This window comes from Monodon monoceros, unplaced genomic scaffold (assembly GCF_005190385.1).
Source record: "Monodon monoceros isolate NGI ecotype Baffin Bay Population unplaced genomic scaffold, NGI_Narwhal_1 Super_Scaffold_19, whole genome shotgun sequence".
NCBI lineage: Eukaryota > Metazoa > Chordata > Mammalia > Artiodactyla > Monodontidae > Monodon > Monodon monoceros.
Genome location: NW_021703775.1, coordinates 63,003,108 through 63,023,724, shown reverse-complemented (window position 1 = coordinate 63,023,724; position 20,617 = coordinate 63,003,108). Strand labels below are relative to the sequence as shown.

The 20,617-nt window shown below is 36.1% G+C and overlaps 1 protein-coding gene across 2 annotated transcripts in view; it reads left to right on the top strand.

The window, feature by feature from the left end:
- SLC30A6 (solute carrier family 30 member 6) overlaps positions 1-19,900 on the top strand; it is a 35,163-nt gene extending 15,263 nt beyond the window's left edge. The window contains exons 6-14 of one of the 2 annotated variants that reach the window (XM_029232310.1): positions 2,645-2,725; positions 3,200-3,235; positions 3,978-4,072; positions 6,787-6,835; positions 7,144-7,263; positions 9,735-9,837; positions 11,230-11,277; positions 12,347-12,415; positions 19,032-19,900. In XM_029232310.1, the coding sequence (XP_029088143.1) occupies positions 2,645-2,725; positions 3,200-3,235; positions 3,978-4,072; positions 6,787-6,835; positions 7,144-7,263; positions 9,735-9,837; positions 11,230-11,277; positions 12,347-12,415; positions 19,032-19,532 (1,102 nt within the window). In that variant the 3' untranslated portion in view covers positions 19,533-19,900. The remainder of the gene's footprint in view (positions 1-2,644; positions 2,726-3,199; positions 3,236-3,977; positions 4,073-6,786; positions 6,836-7,143; positions 7,264-9,734; positions 9,838-11,229; positions 11,278-12,346; positions 12,416-19,031) is intronic. The other variant, XM_029232311.1, reaches the window with a different exon arrangement.
- The last annotated feature ends 717 nt before the right edge of the window (positions 19,901-20,617 follow it).

Below are 20,617 nucleotides of genomic sequence, written 5' to 3'. Positions count from 1 at the left end.
CCTGCATCGGCAGGCGGACTCCCAACCACTGCCCCACCAGGGAAGCCCTAGTTAATTTTTAGCTTTTAGCTATTATAAATAAAACTACTTATGAACATTCTTGTACATTTCTTTTGGTATACATGTGTGCTCATTTATGTTGGGCATATGTCTTTGAAATTATTCAGTCATAGGATTTGCATATATTCATCATTAGAAGATAGGATAATACCAAACAGTTTTCCAGAGTAGTTTTACCAATTTAACATTTCCCCTGACAGTATATGAGAGTTCTAGTTGCTTCATGTCCTTACCAACTGTTGGTATTGCCTTTTTTTTTTAAGCCATTCTAGGGTGTGCAGTGGCATCTCATTGAGGCTTAAGTTATTTTCCTGATGAGTATTTGAGCACTTTTTCTTATGTTTATTAACCATTCAGATTACCCCTTTTGTGAAATGCTTGCTGAAGTGTTTTATCCATTTTTAGATTGGGTTGCCTGTTTTTTCTTATTGATCTATATAGGAGTTCTTTATACATAAATATATTCTCTCACTCCCATTTCTCTTTCATTCTCTTAAAGTTATCTTCTGATGAGTGAGAAGTTTTTAATTTCAATGATAAATTCAATTTATCAGCCTTTTCCTTTATGGTTAATACTTTTTGTGTACTTGTCAAGAAATCTTGGCCAGAATAAAGATATTCTACCCTGTTATTAGTTAGAAGTTTTACAGTTTGACCTTTCACATTTAGGCTTACAATCAAATTAAAATTGATTTTGGGTTTTTTGTTTGTTTGTTTGTTTGTTTTGCGATACGCGGGCCTCTCACTGTTGTGGCCTCTCCCGTTGCGGAGCACAGGCTCCGGACGCACAGGCTCAGCGGCCATGCCTCACGGGCCCAGCCGCTCTGCGGCACTTGGGATCTTCCCGGACTGGGACACGAACCTGTGTCCCCTGCATCGGCAGGTGGACTCTCAACCACTGCATCACCAGGGAAGCCCTAGGATTTTTTTTTATTAATTCATTTTATTTATTTTTGGCTGTGTTGGGTCTTTGTTGCTGCGCGCAGGCTTTCTCTAGTTGCAGCAAGCGGGGGCTACTCTTCGTTGCGGTGCGCAGGCTTCTCATTGCGGTGGTTTCTCCTGTTGCGGGGCACAGGCTCCAGGCACGCAGGCTTCAGTAGTTGTGGTGAAAGGGCTCAGTAGTTGTGGCTCACGGGCTCTAGAGCGCAGGCTCAGTAGTTGTGGTGTTCGGGCTTGGTTGTCCCACAGTATGCAGGATCTTCCCGGACCAGGGCTCAAACCTGTGTCTCCTGCATTGGTAGGCGGATTCTTAACCACTGTGCCATCAGGGAAGCCCTGGAATTGATTTTTGTATATGGGTTGAGGTAAAGGTCAAGGCACATTTGTTTCTATATAGCTATTCAGTTTGATAAAACACTATTTATTGAAAAAAAATATTCTTTATTGCTTTTATGTGCTAATTTTTTATTAATCAAGTGACTGTGTATGTGTTTGTTTCTAGATTCTCTTTTCTATTTGGTATATTTGTCTATCCTTGAATTAGTTCCATACTGTGTCAATTACTGTAGTTTTGAAATCTTGGTTATCTGGTAGTGTAAATCTTCCAGCTTTGTTCTTTTTCAGATTGTCTTTGCTTTCCTACACCATTTGCATTTCAATACACACTTTAGTATCAACTTATCAATTACCACAAATAATGTTGCTACATTTACATACCGTTTTTTTCATACCCTCCTATAACCCACTTTTTTTCATTTCCATCCTTCCATGTCAGTAAATACATTTCTCTTATATTTGTAATAATGTGTAATGGTATGTTGTTGATTCCAACATTTTTCTATTATAAATAGCAATGTGATGAACGTCCTTTATTATTTTATTATCTCCTGAATATTCTGAATTCTGTACCACCTAGAATTAAATCAACTCATTTGAGGGAAAAAACAACTAATGTGATGAACATCGTTAATTATTTTATTATCGTTTCTGAAGATAATTATTTCCTTGAAATTTTAAGCATATATACTTACAAGTGTTGAATGCCATTAAACTATGTGCAGTGGGAGAAACTAAGATAAATAAGACAACAGCCCTTGGCCTCCAGCTGATAGCTTAGGGATTATAAGACATATTCAGTTAACTGCAATTGTGTGTAGATAGGAGAGGCAGTGTAGTAGTGGTTAAAATCATGAACTCTAGAGCCAGAGTGTCTGAGTTTGAAAACCTGACTCCTTCACTTGCAAGCCGTATGACTCTAAACAGTTACTTTTCCTCTTTGGGGTTCAGGTTCCTTATCTCTTTTTTTAAAAAAAAAGTGGATAAACTAACCCTCATAAGGATTTAGATGAGGTAATATGTTAAACACTTCGACCAGTGTCTGACACAAGATGGGTCAATTAAGTGCTGTTATTATAATAATGGTTATTTCTAGAAAATAAAAGCCCTAAGGAGTATATGTTGTACAAATAGGCACTCTTTTTAAAATCTGTGATGTTCATTGTTTATTGTCATTCTAGAAATTGTCCTTTTTAACAGCATTTGGATTATAGTAGGCACATGTATAGTGAGTGAATGAATGTGTTCTAGAGATACTAGTTTGTGAATTGAAAGAATTAGGCTGATTTAATTAATTTTCCAATTTCAGATTTGAAAGATTAGAAGTCCTGGCTGTATTTGCGTCCACAGTCTTGGCACAATTGGGAGCTCTCTTTATATTAAAAGAAAGGTACATTTGTATACAATGTTACTGTCACTGCAAATTCTACCTATGCCACCTTTGGGAATATGAAAGAATCCAGTGAGACACGTCGGGTTGGAAGGGTATACAAATAAAATGAGCAGTGCTGGAGTTTTGATAGTACAATTTCTTCATGTTTCAGACTTTTCTCCCTTCCTTTCACCCTTCTTTTATTACCTTCTTTGATGCTACTAAATTTAGTCATAGGTGTGAATGAAAGGAAAGGATTCACACAGACATGTTTTAATGCTTAGTACAAACCCATTGAAACAGGTTTGGTAGAGAAAGTTTGAATTACACCTTGAGGATAATTTGTGGGTCTGCTTGTCTCATCACTACTAATAATCAACAGTTGGTTATCATATTTAAAAAGTTTTGTGAATTTATTAATTATATATTTAATAAAGTCTTATAATTTTATAATTTGTAGGACTTATTTAATACATTATTTCCTTCTTTTAGTGCAGAACGCTTTTTGGAGCAGCCTGAGATACACACGTGAGATTCTGCTTTTAACATAACATATAATTTACTATTGAGTTTGATTCCCAGTTGTTAATTGATATGTTATTAAATAGTGGTTACTTTGGCCAATATCAGAGTTCAGAGTGTGGTAATATATATTTCATTGATATTTCACAAGCAAAATCCCCAAATCCCAAGACTCCCTCTTTTCACCCTTAACTGTTCCCAAGCCCTTAAATTTTTATACTGAACAGGAAGGCCTTTCTACCCTGATTTTAGGTCCCTCGGTATTTCTAGGCCCAGGTCAATATCCTAAGCCAGCCCCATCTGGTCTTCTGTAATTTAAGATTGGATCCTCCAAGTCTTTTAGTAGCAGCTGTAGAAAAGATGGAATTGCTATTATTTACAACATAGTGGCCAACTATGTGGACTTTACCTATTCTGATCAGTTTAATTCAGGATAGTCTGACCCAGCCAGTGGACTGTAAACCAAATACCATTAGCATTTCTAAAAATTTATAACAGCAATTACCTGTAAGAAGATACTGTTAATGCTAAGAGTCTTTTTTTTTTTTTTTTTGGTCCTGTGTAAGGTGGAGCAACAGTAGACAGGACATTGGTCATGGGGCTAGAACCAAGTTCAGATTCTGGCTCTGCAAATACTAAACCATTGAAGCAGACCACTCTGCCTTCCCATCTCTTAGTCTCTCTACATGCTGAAATTACGTATTGACATTACCAAGAAAAAAATAATCATGAATGTTGTTTTTTTCAGGGGAAGATTATTAGTTGGTACTTTTGTGGCTCTTTCTTTCAACCTGTTTACAATGCTTTCTATTCGGAATAAACCGTTTGCTTATGTCTCTGAAGGTATGTTTTTATTTACCATTAATAAAAAACCAATTAATCTCTCATAAAAACAGGTCTTTTGTTTGTTTCATTAATTCATAGATCAATGAGAAAGTATATCCTGAAGAGAAGAGGGGACTACCCCAAAGGTTCTAAAGTCTTTCTCTGAGCAAAAAATTATGAAACAGAAACTAATTATTACAAGCTTTAAAATAACATATTACTTAAAAACAGGCAAAACTGACTTATGTATTAAATTACATGCAGTAAAAAATTACATTTACCAAGTAACATGAATGAGATTTTACATGTATAACCTACTTAAGAAAAGTTTATTGCAAGCATTTTTTTTTTTATTGCAAGCATTTTAGAAGCATCAGTGTACATAGACTAGTTGCTATGCTCATTGTAAATAATTGTATTTTGTTAATTAGATAAGTTCCCAGGAACTTCTCTTGGGCAATGGTGGGTAGGCATATATTTAAAAGTAGCAAAACTTTATTCCTTTTGATATATTCTTTTATTTTCAAGTCTTTAAAAATTCAGATAGACTTTTCACTCCAGTGGTCTAAATTATTGGCATTTTTCAATAATTTCAGTGTTTTGGAATCCCACTAACCTACAAAGGGTTAACCACTGATGGATGGAGAAGTGAGGTAAAAACAAAAGTGGGCTGTGTACACAGACCCACACACCTGTACTTTGAAGCAAAAATAGGTGAGGGTCTTTTTAGGTCTCACTGACTTGAATACCAAGATAACCAAGGGAAGAAAGCTTTCTGAAATACCCATTCAGGTTTAAACAACTTCCTGAGTGTTACAAAGTATGAGTTGTATTTGTATGAGTTAGAGTTTAAGAATTACTGCATGAACTAGAAAATTAAATAATGATATTTGTGATGACCAGAATTTTTTAGAAAAAACTTTATTAGAATAGTATAATGCTCATTCTAGAAATTCTAAGAAGGTACAGAGGTTTAGAAACTGTATCTCTCTGTGAAGATCAGAAAGATACAAGAAGGAAACAGTATTGATAATCTCATGACCCAGAGACAACATCTGTTAACATTCCTATTTTGTTCCTTTAATTTCTTTTCTATGCACATGTATATATATTTTTTACATATTTAGAATTGTATCAATTAACAATTTTATGTTTAGCTTTTTTCAGTTAACATTATGTCTTGAGTATTGCCTGTCATTAAATACTCTTTGAAAAAATGATTTTTTAAGGCTTGCATAATATTTTGTCATGAATATTTTTAAACAGTCTATTGTTATATAGAATAATATATAACCTTTTACAAATAATGCTATAACCACCCTTTTTTGTTTGTTTTTTTGTTTGCGGTACGCGGGCCTCTCACTGTTGTGGCCTCTCCTGTTGCGGAGCACAGGCTCCGGACGCGCAGGCTCAGCGGCCATGGCTCACGGGCCTAGCCGCTCCTCGGCATGTGGGATCTTCCTGGATCGGGGCACGAACCCGTGTCCCCTGCATCGGCAGGCGGACTCGCAACCACTGCGCCACCAGGGCAGCCCCACCCTTTTTTGTACCAGATTTCTTGTATGCATTTCCACTTCTTCTTCCCAAAGAATAAATTATAAATGGGTTAAAAACGCACTATTTTGGGCTTCCCTGGTGGCGCAGTGGTTGAGAGTCCGCCTGCCGATGCAGGGGACACGGGTTCGTGCCCCGATCCAGGAAGATCCCACATGCCGAGGAGCGGCTAGGCCCGTGAGCCATGGCCGCTGAGCCTGCGCGTCTGGAGCCTGTGCTCCGCAACGGGAGAGGCCACAACAGTGAGAGGCCCATGTACCACAAAAAAAAAAAAAAAAAAAACACTTTTTTTAAGTCTTTGATGTATATTGCCAAATTTATTTCTAGAAAAATCATCTAGTTTGTATTTTTATTAGCTGGAAATGAAAGTTCACAGAAACATCAAAATTTATTATACAACATTAGTTGAAATTTAAGTGGAAAATAATACTGAGCACTTTCTGTCTGCCAGGCACTGTGATAAACGCTTTACATAGAACCCGTTTTAATTCTTCCTATAACCATAGGTAAATCATTTTATTGATATTATCCCCATTTTACACTGAGGCCCTGAGAAATTGTCACTTGTCTCAGGCTACACATCTAGTTAAGGGCAGAGCTGGGGTTGAAGCCAGGTATTCTGGCATCAGAGTCTGCTCTTAAACTGCTGTACCAGGCTACTTCTTATATGGCTTGCTGTTCTTTTTTACATCATGGTACACATTAAAAAATGAGAATTTCTATAGCACCCTGAGATAAATGTAAGAGGATGCTTGAGCCTGGAGGCTACTTGTCCAGGGACAGTAACTGGCAGGCGTCTGCATGTAGCCAGATTCCCACCTGGCCTTTCTGAGAGCTGAGCGAGTTAGTAATCGGTGTACCTGCAACCCATTCTCAGCACACTGGTTAGGAAGCTTCGCTTTACACTATAATAAGCCTTTAAAACTTCAAATTAATAGTAGCAATGAAATACGTTAAGTTCACTTATTCCTTCAGGTCAGCTGTATATTGCAGTTGAAACTGCTTTTCATTTAGTATCCTAAAGGCATAAAAGAGAAAAAAGTTCTAGATTTGAGGAATAACGTGATATTTTGTAATGTTATACAGTCATGATCGAACTTATTTTTTAAATTTAAGAATCAAGTATTTCTGGTTATGGTTTATTCTATATACATAATTTAAGTATTTTCTTTTTAAAGCTGCTAGTACGAGTTGGCTTCAAGAGCATGTTGCAGATCTTAGTCGAAGGTAAGATGTTATGGGATTTCATGATATACATAACGTTAAAGGAATGCCCAAGAAATGCATCTGTCTCAGCATTATTATTGCTGAGGTTACTACGTGAATCTCACAGATCAGATTCTTATTCTCCCTTTACTTTTTCTTACTTTTTAATTGGTGATAGAAAAGAGACCTTTATGAGTGAGAGTTTTGTTCCCAAATTCTCTTTGCTTTCTTTAAAAGATATACTAAAATACAAGTCATCTTTTATATGACTTTCATCAGTATTATGTAAGTTCTACTAATGAATACTCTTTTTATTTGTTTTTTCATAGCTTGTGTGGAATTATTCCAGGACTTAGCAGTATCTTCCTTCCCCGAATGAATCCATTTGTTTTGATTGATCTTGCTGGAGCATTTGCTCTTTGTATTACTTATATGCTAATTGAAATTAAGTAAGTATTTTTTATTGCTATCAAGTGTGTTTCGATTCCTGGGGCATCAGTAGGATGGCTAGGGATTAAGCTTATAGTATGTTTGCTTGTGATCTGTGCAACTTTGGTCAAGTCTTGTCCTCAAGTGTCTTCATCTGAAAAATTATGGGGGTTGGATTCAATAAGAAATTTTCACCACAGTCTATAATGCAGGCTGGAAAACTGTTTAAATTCCTTGCTGCTGACCTGATGAGTGAGACTGAGAAGAGGGTAAAAGAGAGATGAATCACATTGACTGTTGCTGAGCGAGGGAAGACAGGAAGTAGATGTGAATCAACTTTAGAAAAAGCAAGTCTATTAGGAAAGAGACTTTAGCAGCCTTAAGCTTAATTTTATGACGTGATTCGGTGACTCCCTGCCGTTTTGCATACTCTCCTAGCATATCACATACAATTATGTTTTTATTTACTACCTCTATGTGATTCCTACATTTTTATTTCTAGCCCAGATCTCTACTGAATTCCAAAAAGCATATCTTCTGTTCATGTCCACCTCAACTGAACCTATTTCCCCCCATCCCCAAAACTGCTTTTTCTTGTACTTTGTGTCTCAGTGAATGCTACTACAGTCTATTCCTTTGCATTCTGCTTTTAAATTGTGTTAAAACATACATAAAATAAAATTTACTATTTTAACCATTTCCAAGCATACAGTTCAGTACTTTCACAGGCATTTAGTGCATTCACTTTGTTGTGCAATCATCATCACGATCCACCTCCAGAACTTTTTCATCTTCCCTAACTGAAACTGTGCCCATTAAATAATTACTACCCATTCTACCTCCACCCAGCCCCTGGCAACCACTATCCTACTTTCTGTCTCTGTGAATCTGACTACTCTAAGTACTTCATATAAATGAAATTATACATATTTGTCCTTTTGTGTCTGGCTTATTTCACTTAGCATAATGCCCTCAAGGTCCATCCATGTCACAAATGGCAGGATTTCCTTCTTATGGCTGACTAATATTCCATTGTGTATATATTTATGTATGTATATGCCACATTTTCTTTATCCATTTATCTGTCAACAGAAACGTAAGTTGTTTCCATGTCTTGGCTGTTGTAAACAGTCTTGTCACCTACTCTTGTTTAATCTTTCTTTTTAATATTATCTTACCCTTCTTCCCATTCTTTTTCCTAAATTGAGGCCTTTGTGATCATTTCCTTGGCCTAATTAGAATAGTCTTCTGATCTTATAATTTTTATTCTCACACATCTTTAGTTATCTGCTATTTTGCTACTGATGTGATCATTTAATGTGATCATTAAAAGTTGCAAATCGGAACATAATGTTTTCCTGTTTCAAAATTCTCTTTTGGGTACTTAAAATAATTAAAAGTTGTTAACACAGTGAAGCTTCTACCAACCTTACTAGCCATCCGTCTATATATACTTAACTGTTGATAGTTTCATTGCTGCATCAGGGTTTTCACGCCCTTGCACATGCTGCTTTCACTGTCTACAGTATCTTGCTCGCATCATCTTGCTCATCTTGAAGGCTCAGCTCAAATGTCACCTCTTTTTTTTTCTTTCTTTTTTTTTGCTGCTGGAACGTCCCCGACCAGGGATCGATCCTGCGCGCCCCTCAGTGGAAGCGTGGAGTCTTAACCACTGGACCACCAGGGAAACCCCTGTCACCTCTTTTTATATTTAGCGTTTCTGCATTATCCCTACCCCAGTAGGCTTGCCACTCACTCCTTTGTGCATCCATGATACCCTGTAGGACTTCTCCTTTGTACCCAAAGTCCTTTATTATATTTTTCACATGTATGTTTCCTGCCATTTCAAAGGCAGAATCTATGTCTTTACTCATGTTTCTATTCCCAACATATGGGAAAAAGTGAAAAAGGGTACATGATCAGCTTTGTAACCATTGGCATTTTGGTCTGTCTTGTTAATAGAACAGTGAACTACTGATGAGATGTTGCACTTCAGTCACAATGTTGCTATAGCAAATTCCTGGAGAATCTCACCTTGTGAAATTCCTGGGGAATTTGAAAAATTTTAATAGTAATTATTGGAGTTATCGTTTACAGCAAAATTGATAGAATCACTGATGAATTCTATTGGTCTTCCTGTATCAGAAATTACCAGTTAAAGGTTTTTATTTGTTGCAGCAAATAAATATATATGAAATATTTATAGTTGACAAGTAGATTGAAAATACATTGTGGGGAAATGCTCACATTATTTTTCTTCATCATCTCTCGTCACACTAATTAACATAAATATTAGTTATTTCTCCCTAAACTTTGGCAAGAAAGGATTCTGAAAACCTTTTATTTTCCTTTGAGATGCTCTCATTGCTAGTAGTGGCCAGCTGTGGTAAAACAGTCCTGTTGCTTTAGATAATTAAAGTTTGGTAGATTAAATTGTAAAAAGCCCAGTGAAGCATACATTTAAGATTTAGAATTGTTTTTTTCTTTTCAGTAATTATTTTGCTGTAGATACTGCATCAGCCATAGCCATTGCTCTGATGACATTTGGCACTATGTATCCCATGAGTGTGTACAGTGGGAAAGTACTACTCCAGGTAAGGCTCTTCTTTCAATATGCATGCTTTAAAATTAGCTATGTTCTTTTACCAGATTATAAAACAATATGGGTTCTTCTACCAGATGATGAAATTTTTAGCTACTGGAGGGCACTGTTGGAAATGAAGCCAAACAATAATCTCTGAAATTTTAATAGTAAGAACCAGATGGTACTTCCCTGGTGGCGCAGTGGTTAAGAATTCGCCTGCCAATGCAGGGCACATGGGTTCAAGCCCTGGTCCGGGAAGATCCCACATGCCGCGGAACAGCTAAGCCTGTGCGCCACAACTATCGAGCCTGCACTCTAGAGCCTGTGCTCTGCAACAAGGAAAGCCACCGCAGTGAGAAGCCCTCACACCAAAATGAAGAGTATCTCCCGCTCGCTGCAACTAGAGAAAGCCCACACGCAGCAACAAAGACCCAGCTCAGCCAAAAATAAATAAATAAATTTATTTTTTAAAAAAAGAACCAGGGCTTCCCTGGTGGCACAGTGGTTGAGAGTCTGCCTGCCGATGCAGGAGACACGGGTTCGTGCCCTGATCCGGGAAGATCCCACATGCTGCGGAGCAGCTGGGCCCGTGAGCCATGGCCGCTGAGCCTGCGCGTCCGGAGCCTGTGCTCCGCAACGGGAGAGGCCACAACAGTGAGAGGCCCGTGTACCGCAAAAAAAAAAAAAAAGAACCAGATGAAGTACTATTGATGCACAAAATAGGCACAGATCTTCATGTAGTTGTAAGGCAAAAGCATAAATGAAAATATTTTGCCTCTAATAATGTTTCAAGTGAAAACAATATTACTTAAAATCTTTTTTAGATATTCATTTTCCCCTAATAAATGTGCTTTGGCTATTGTATAATCTGGTTATGATTGTTTTCTTATTTTCTATTCTTGAATTAGTGAGACTTTTAAATTTAAAATGCGAAATCACTACTTATTGAAACAATAGGAACACCTGTAGACAAGCACTTGAATAGAAAGGTAGTTTCCCAGGACTAGATGAATGTGTAAGCACTGCTTTTCCTTCTGTCTTTCCCTCATGCCTTTTCTAAAACTTATGGGTTGTATCTCCCTCTCCAGAAGCAGTAATAACAATTAGATTAGTTTTATAGTGCTATGCCTTATACAAAATTTTACTTTCTTAAAGATTTTTTTATTGATTATTTGGTTCTAGAGATAGCAGCTTTTTTGCAATATAAGAAATAAGCATGGGCTGATTTCTGATGCTGCTTTATTAGTGGGTCAATTAAAGCCTTTCTTCCCTAAATCATGATAGGGCACATGTGAAACAAAGCAAAGGCTGGTGTAAAACCCAATTTTTTTAGTGTCAGGACTACTGTTGCAAAAGTTTTTTCTCTCTCTAGATTCATATTTTATTTTATTTTTTTCCCCAGACAACACCACCCCATGTTATTGGTCAGTTGGACAAACTTATCAGAGAGGTAAGATGGAATAATAAGTAAAATCATTTTAATTTATAATTAGAGAATGCAAAGAGTGGGTACAAATAATTTCAACTCTTTCTAGAATTTTATTTTAGGGAAGTTTTTGTTCTTTACAATGATATAGTAGGAGACATAACATAGTGACAAAAATAGAACAATTTGACGAATTGCACAGTCTGGAAGCCAGATTCACTTGAAATATTGGGTTGGCCAGAAAGTTCATTTGAATTTTTCCATAAGATGTTATGAAAAACCGGAACGACCTTTTTGGCCAACCCAATAAATGTAGACGGTAATAGTCTAAAGGCCACACTATTTGCTATATAAATGCTGTGATTTTTATGATTTTGTATTCAAACCTAGGATTTTGATTAAGTCAGAGGCCACCTTTACATGGTGATTGCTTCAGCACCTAATATCTTGATCTGTAGGTTTAGATTTTGTATGGTTATAAAATTCCAACTGTTAACTAATGAAGGAATAAGATAATCAAATTATTTGAATGTTGAGAGTGTTTAAAACTATTGGTTGTCAGTATCACAGCGGCCACTTTGATCAATATAGCTGGCCACTTGCTTCACCTAGTGGGGTCTGTGCCACTGTATCAATGGGCCACACACTGTATAATCTGGCCTTGGAATTTCCTTTTGGCCCACATCCAAATAACATCCTGTATTGTACAGAAATTTGTTAAAAGGGAATCCAGAGAAAGGAATGATTGAGAAGACAAAAAAATTCTGATACCACAAGTGCTGAATATAAATATATACTATACTAATAAGGTGAAAAGAACTACACACTGTTGAACAAGGTGTGAATGAGGGAAGTAAAGACCTGATTCTTGAGGGATGGGTGCAGAGAATAAACTGGAAAAGAAGGCCCTGGCTTAGTATTGAACAAGCAGAAATGGCATCTGGAGTGAATGGTCTGGGACTTCTCTTGGCTAGTAAGTGTCTTCAGGCAGGGTTTGGCCATGTCATTTCTAGGCTTACAGCAAATCCATAATGTGACTGAATTGTGTTGGTTATGTCAAATACAAAAGCCCTATTTCTGTGTTTTTGATTAGGTATCTACGTTGGATGGAGTTTTGGAAGTCCGAAATGAGCATTTTTGGACCCTAGGTTTTGGCTCATTGGTATGCTTTCTATATATTACTTTAGTTTAAACATAGTTTAAAACATAGTTATAAAACAAAGTTTATAAACTTAGTTTATACTTTTTAAAACTGAAAAAAGTATTTCTTTAAAATTTTTATAGATCCTTTGATTCCCATTTCTGTTCAATAAAGTAAAAAATGTAGATGGATTTAGTAACCTGAGAATTGTTTTTCTTCTTTCATTTTTTTCCTTTCAAACTAAATGATCTCAATACTGGGCTGTCCAAAAAAGAAAAATCCATAGTCATACATTCCTAAATACAAAAATGTTGCAGAAGTAAAATGTGCAATTATTTTCTTTTTTATTACCATTCTTATTTTGGATATTTTTGCTGAATTTGTTAAAGAGTTATAATAACAGCTGCTTCAGCATAAAATTCCGTGTTTTCTAGTCCAATTTAGACCTCATTACCAAAGAGATTTTGTTATGGCATGATTTTATTCCTGTGTCAGGAATGATGAAGAAAATACAGGAAAGTACCCAGAAAAAAAAATTTAAACAACCATAATCCTATTGATGTTTTGGTGTTAATACTTGTATACTTACTCTCTTTAGAAAATGAGGTCATGCTGTTTTATAATCTGCTCTTTTCACTTAATATATAATGAATAGTTTTCCATGTTATTAAATACTACTCTTCTACAATATCATTTTTAAAAAGAAAATAGGATTTGACTTTTGTAGCATAACACAGATTTCAGAGGTAGGCAGATTAGGGTTGGTCCAACAGCTCAATATCACTACTTTGCAGTCTTTAGTTTCAGGCTTATACTCTTTTAGCAAAAAATGGCTGCTTCATCTCTTCCTTTTCCTTCTCTTCCCCTCTCTAGTCTTTTGGATATCTAAAACTCATTCTCTAGTAAATTCTTCAGGAAAGGCCCTTGGGAACAATATTCCCTAAATTTTTGAATGTTGAAAACAGTTGTGAACATTATACTTGAAAATCGTTTAGCCGGATATAAAATCCTGAGCACATATTTTATTTCCTTGAGTTTCTTAAATATATTACTCCATTTTCCTCTGGCATAAAGCATTATGGTGATAAAGCCTGATCATACATAGTCTGATTTTTTTTTCACCTTTATATGTGACTTGATCTTTTTGCTTCTATACCTAAAAGATTTTTTTAAATTAATTATTTTTTGGCTGCATTGGGTCTTTGTTGCTGCGTGCAGGCTTTCTCTAGTTGCGGCAAGTGGGGGCTTCTCTTGTTGCAGAGCATGGGCTCTAGGTGTGGGGGCTTTAGTAGTTGCAGCACATGGGCTCAGTAGTTGCAGCTCGAAGGCCCTAGAGCACATGGGCTTCAGTAGTTGCAGAACGTGGGCTCAGTAGTTGCAGGTAGCGAGCTCTAGAGTGCAGGCTCAGTAGTTGTGGCACATGGGCTTAGTTGCTCTGCGGCATGTGGGATCTTCCCAGACCAAGGATCGAACCTGTGTCCCCTGCATTGGCAGGTGGATTCTTAACCACTGCACCACCAGGGAAGTCCCTTGCAGTTCACTTTTTTTTTTTAATATTTTTTAATTTATTTTACTTATTTGGTTGTTCCAGGTCTTAGTTGAGGCAAGCAAGCTCCTTAGTTTGGCTCGTGAGCTCCTTAGTTGCAGCACACATGTGGGATCTAGTTCCCTGACCAGGGATTGAACCCAGGCCCTCCCTGCATTGGAAGTGTGGAATCCTAACCACTGTGCCACCAGGGAAAGCCCCCTTACAGTTCACTTTTAATCATTCTTTTAATTGTATTGATAGTAACAAACTAGTAGACAAGTGTTTATTTAGCTGGGTGGCTTATAAACACAATCATCTCTGCTGTTCAGAACTTGGCCATCCAACAGCTACACCAATGTGATGCCTAATTAAGACCAAGGAAATTAATAAAACAAGCTTTTGGGCTGCCAGGAATAATTGTCACAAAAGCCATAGATTAATGCAAACACCATTATCATAGGACACTGTTCAAGCTCATACTTGGAAATGGTTTTCACTTATTTTAATTGCTTTGACTTCCATATCAGACTGAAAGAGGAGATACAGTATCTTTTATAATTTTGTATAGTGAAAACTGAGATTACCATCTCACAGTGGCAAAGGAAAGGGAGAAATCAAAGATGACTCGATTTGTAGACATGGCTTTTCTTACCTAAAAGTAATAAAAATGGAAGTCAAATTCAAGCAGTAAGATATTTTCTTTATCTCATGATTAGCAATAACGCTCTTATTAGTGCTCAAGCCATAGATTTAGACCCATTGTAACTAAGCCAACTATTTTGCTAATTTAGGTGCTGTTATAGTTTTTTCTTTTTTTGAAATCTGAGTTTATCTAAAAATCAACAATGTCTGCTATATATTTTATTTACTATATATTTTTGTTCTGTCTGTTGCTTGTTTTTTTAGTACGTATTTTTATTTAAGTTTTTATTATACAAATATACCCCATTGTTAGAAAAATTAGAACTTAAGTCAAAAAGAACAAAAATCCTTAATAATTCTACCATCTAGAGATAAGTGCTGTCATTCGTTTTTCCCCCCAACATAGTGATTTGATATTTTTATAGATTATACACCATACTAAATTATAAAATATTGACTGTATTCCCTGTGTTGTACATTACATCCCTGTGACTTACACTTATTTTATAACTGTTAGTTTGTATCTCTTAATAACCCTTCACCTATTTTGCCCCTTCCCTCACTGCTCTCTCCTCTGGTAACCATTAGTTCTCTGTATCTGTGCGTCTATTTTTGTTTTATTCTGTTTCTTCATTTGTTTTGTTTTTTTGATTCCACATATAAGTGGAAACATACAGGATTTGTCTTTCTCCATCTGACTTATTTCACTAAGCATAATACCCTTCAGGTCCATCCAAGTTGTTGCAAATGGCAAGATTTCATTCTTTTTTATGGCTGCGTAATATTCCACTCTACATGTATACCATGTCTGTATCCATTTATCTGTCAGTGGGCACTTCGGTTGCTTCCATATCTTGGTATTGTAAATAATGCCACTATGAACATTGGGGTGCATTTATCTTTTTGAATTAGTGTTTTCATTTTCTTCAGATAAATACCCAGGAGTGGAATTGTTGGATTGTATGATACTTTCGTTTTTAATTTTTGAGGAACCTCTGTACAGTTTTCTGTAGTGACTGTAACACTTTACATTCTCACCAGTGATGTACTGTGGTTCCCTTTTCTCCATATCTTTGCCAACACTTGTTATTTTTTATCTTTTTGACAGTAGCCATTTTGATAAGTATGAGGTGAAATCTCATTGTGATTTTGATTTGCATTTCCCTGATGATGAGTGATGTTGAGCGTCCTTTCATGTTCCTGTTGGCCTTTTGTACGCCTTCTTTGGAAAAATGCCTGTTCAGGTCCTCTGCCTGCACCCCCACTTTTTTTTTTAATTGGAGTGTAGTTCATTTACAATGTTGTGTTAGTTTCAGGTGTACAGCAAATTGATTTAGTTATACATATACATACGTTCATTCTTTTTCAGATTCTTTACCCATATAGGTTATTACAGAATATTGAGCAGAGTTCCCTGGGCTATACAGTAGGTGCTTGTTGGTTATCTGTTTTATATATAGTAGTGTGTTTTTGTTAATCCCAAGCCCTTTTTTTTTTTTCCTGGCCACACCACGCAGCATGTGGGATCTTAGTTCCCCCACCAGGGATCGAACCTGTGCCCCCTGCAGTAGAAGCACAGAGTCTTAACCATTGGACCACTAGGGAAGTCCCCCAAGGCCATTTTTTAATTGGGTTTTTTTATTTTTGATGTTGAATTGTATGACTTTTTTATGTCCTTATCAGACATCATTTGCACATGTCTTCTCCCACTGACTAGGTTGCCTTTTCATTTTATTGATGGTTTCCTTCACTGTGCAAAAGCTTTCTAGTTTGATTAGGTCCCGTTTGTTTATTTTTGCATCTGTGGCCCTTGCCTGAGGAGGCAGATCAGAAAAATACTGAGAAGACTGATGTTAAAGACCTTACTGCCTGTGTTTTCTTCTAGGAGTTTTATGGTTTCAGGTGTTAAATTTAAGTCTTTGATCTGTTTTAAGTTTATTTGTGTATATGGTATGAGAAAATGTTCTAGTTTCATTCTTTTGTATGTAACTGTCCAGTTTTCCCAGCACCACTTATTGAAGGGACTGTCTTTTCCCCATTGTGTTTTCTACCTCCTTTGTTGTCGATTAATTGACCATATGTGTGTGGGTTTATTTCCGGGCTCTCTGTTCTGTTCCATTGATTTATGTGTCTGTTTTTGTGCCAGTACTATACTGTTTTGATTACTGTAACTTTTATAGTATAATTTGAAGTCAGGGAGCACAATACCTTTGTTCTTCCTTCTCAAGATTGCTTTGTCTATTTGGGGTCTTTTGTGGTTCCACATAAATTTTGGGATTACTTGTTCTAGTTCTCTGAAAAATGCCATGGGTATTTTGATAGGGTGGCATTGAATCTGTAGATTGCTTTGTGTAGTATGGACATTTTAACAATATTAATTCATCCAGTCCATGAACACAAACTATCTTTCCATTTATTGGTATCATCTTTAGTTTCTTTCATTGGTGCCTTATAGAGTATGGGTCTTTTACCTCCTTGGTTAAATTTTTTTTCTTAATTAATTAACTTTATTTTATTTATTTTGGCTGCGTTGGGTCCTCGTTGCTGCACGCGGGCTTTCTCTAGTTGTGGCGAGTGGGGGCTGCTCTTCGTTGTGGTGCGCGGGCTTCTCATTGCAGTGACTCCTCTTGTTGTGGAGCATGGGCTCTAGGTCTGCGGGCTTCAGTAGTTGTGGCTTGCGGGCTCTAGAGCGCAGGCTCAGTAGTTGTGGCTCACAGACTTAGTTGCTCTGCAGCATGTGGAATCTTCCTGGACCAGGTCTAGAACCCGTGTCCCCTGCATTGGCAGGCGGGTTCTTAACCACTGCACTACCAGGGAAGCCTTCCTTGGTTAAATTTATTCCTAGATATTTTATCCTTTTTGATTCAATTGTAAGTGGGATTTTCTTGATTTTCCTTTTTGATAGTTCATTATTAGTATATAGAAATGCAACAGATTTCTATATATTAGTTTTATATCCTGAAACTTTACTGAATTCATTTATTAGTTCTAATAGTTTTCTGGTGGAGTCTTTAGGGTTTTCTATATATAGTATCATGTCTTCTGCAAATAGTGATAATTTTACTTCTTCCCTTCCAATTTGGATGCATCTTATGTCTTATTCTCCTCTGATTGTTGTGGCTAGGACTTCTAATACTATGTTAAATAGAAATGTCAAGAGTGGGCATCCTTGTCTTATTCCTGATCTTAGAGGAAAAACTTTCAGCTTTTCATCATTGAGTATGATGTTAGCTGTGTGTTTGTCATAAATGGCCTTTATTATTTTGATATATGTTCCCTATATACCAACTTTGTTGAGAGTTTTTATCATAAATGGTGTTGAATTTTGTCAAATGCTTTTTCTTCATCTATTGAGATGATCATGTGATATCATTCTTGGTATTTTTCTGTGTGTGTGTTTTAATCAAACTATGAACATTGTTGTACCTGTTATTTTACTATCTTTTAAAGACAAAATGTATGATGAACATCTTATCAAGTTAATAAGCATACTTATAACCATCATTGTAATGCCTGGTGCTCTGTATCCTAGTAACCTAGGCTAGAAACCTTGAGATCATCTTTGATGACTTCATCTCCCTCATTCATTATATCCAGTTGAGAATTAAGATCGCCCATGGAATATCATGAATCCATCTGTCCCTCTCTGGTCCCATTATATCTGTCCTATCTCAGCCTTCTTCATTTCTAACCTAGACTGTTGCAGTCATTTCCTAACTAATTAGCAATTATCCATAACTGTAATTTTCTGAACACTAATTATTTTACTTCTGTTTGATTGCTGCAACTAAAACTCCTTACTCATGGTTTTTAGAACCCCCTCCTAGCCTTTCTTTTTACCTTTATTACCTGACCTATCTTTCTTCTTTCTGTTCTTCCTTTCCTTATTTCTTTCCTCCTTTCCTCTTCCTTTTCTTCCTGTCTTTTCTCTCTTTCATTGTTTTTCTGCTCCCTGAAATATTGTACTTCTTTTTATATAATAATATTGCTTATTCTTGCCCAAACATGCCATGGGTTTTAATTGCTATTCCCTCAGCTTAGAATGCCTGTCTCTGCCTTTTGAAATTTCATTTGACCACCAACGCAGATCAAATGCCATCTTCTTTTGAAGTCTTCCTCAATTGAATTAATATGCATTCTCTGACCTTTCAGTGCATTTTCCATATACTTCATTTGTATTCTGCCTTGTGTTACAACATGTCTGCCTTCCTCCTACATGGATTTCTTTTTTTAATATTTTAAAAAGTCACATTTTATTTAGAGTCATAAATTATTTTATTAACTCTTTACATTGATAATTACTACTAAGTAGTCTTTAAGGAATATCAAGACATTAAGTTTTCTCTTGTTTTAAAGAAAATACCAAGTAATGTTACAACCAAATCATAAATAAAATGTTCATTTCTAATGGAATTTTCAGTAGTATAATTCTAAGCAGTCTCTTTCATATGATTTTGTCCCTTTTAGGCTGGATCTGTTCATGTGAGAATTCGACGAGATGCAAATGAACAAATGGTTCTTGCTCATGTGACCAACAGGCTGTACACACTAGTATCTACTCTGACTGTTCAGATTTTCAAGGATGATTGGATCAGGCCTGCCTTACTGTCTGGGCCTGTTGCAGCCAATGTCCTAAACTTTTCAGATCATCACATAATCCCAATGCCTCCTTTAAAGGGTACTGACGATTCCAACCCTGTTACATCAACTCCAGCTAAACCCAGTAGTCCACCTCCAGAATTTTCATTTAACACCCCTGGAAAAAACGTGAGCCCAGTTATTCTTCTTAATACTCAAACAAGACCTTATGGTTTGGGTCTTAATCATGGACACACACCTTATAGCAGCATGCTTAATCAAGGACTTGGAGTTCCAGGAATTGGAGCAACCCAAGGATTCAGGACTGGTTTTACAAATATACCAAGTAGATATGGAACTAACAATAGAATTGGACAACCAAGACCATGATGTACTGTAATTTAATTTATTTTTATGAGGAATATTGACTCCTTGGCTTTCAGTTTATTTAGTAATCCAACGTTGCATCGACTGTTAAATCATTTACTCTAATTAGAGAATAGTAGGTTTGTTCACATTTCATGAAACCAATGAAACTATATTTTTGTAAAATGTATTTGGGGCAGTGAGAACCTTCTAAATGTTATAGGCTTTAAATAGGCTTCCTTTAGAAAGCTGTTTCTCTAAATTTGAATTTTGCTATCTTTGGTTTCGTAGTTGACTGCAGTGTGACATAACACTACCTTTATAAGAGAGCCACTTGATGGAGTGGATCTGTCACATTATTAAAAATATAATACTTTCTTCAGTGAAATTTATAAACATGCTTCTTGAGTACACATTTTAGGAAAAGAAAAAATCCATTTTAAAAGTAAAAGTCTCTTTTATAGATTTTCCAAACATAATTGCTACATTTTCCTTTGAGGTCCTCCTGAATTATGTCTTGCAAAGTAAAAGCAAACATTTTTATCAGAAATTTTAAAACATATTTTACCATCTGGGACAATTTAAAATTTTTACTTATCAGTTTTTTAATAGTTTTTCTCATTAAAAAATTTCAGTACATTTGTAAGTGGCCCATCATTCTCAAAGTGTTTTATTTTGGTTAAATAATACCAAATCTTTAGGTGATATGCAGTGAAGGAATCCCAGTTTTCTGTCTTACATTTAACCAAATACTGACATAATGATAGATTTATCTTTTTTGTCACCTTTTCATTGGTTGACTTTAATTCCTCATTTTATTAACAAAATATATCACATATATTACCAAAATAGGTGGAATTCCATACGTAGTAATACGATTTAATCTTTTTTCAAAGTTGCATGAACAATTTGAGTTTACATTATATAATTTTACCAAAACATAGTGGACCCTAGGTTATAGAATACAGTATTGTTATATCTGCATTAGGCAGTTTCTAACTTACTTTGTTTTGCTTTATTGAAAAGTGAATCGAAGTGTGAGAATCATGTAAATTATTTTCCAAATGCAAATGTTAAGGACTTTCTAACATGGCCAGCATTACTTATAA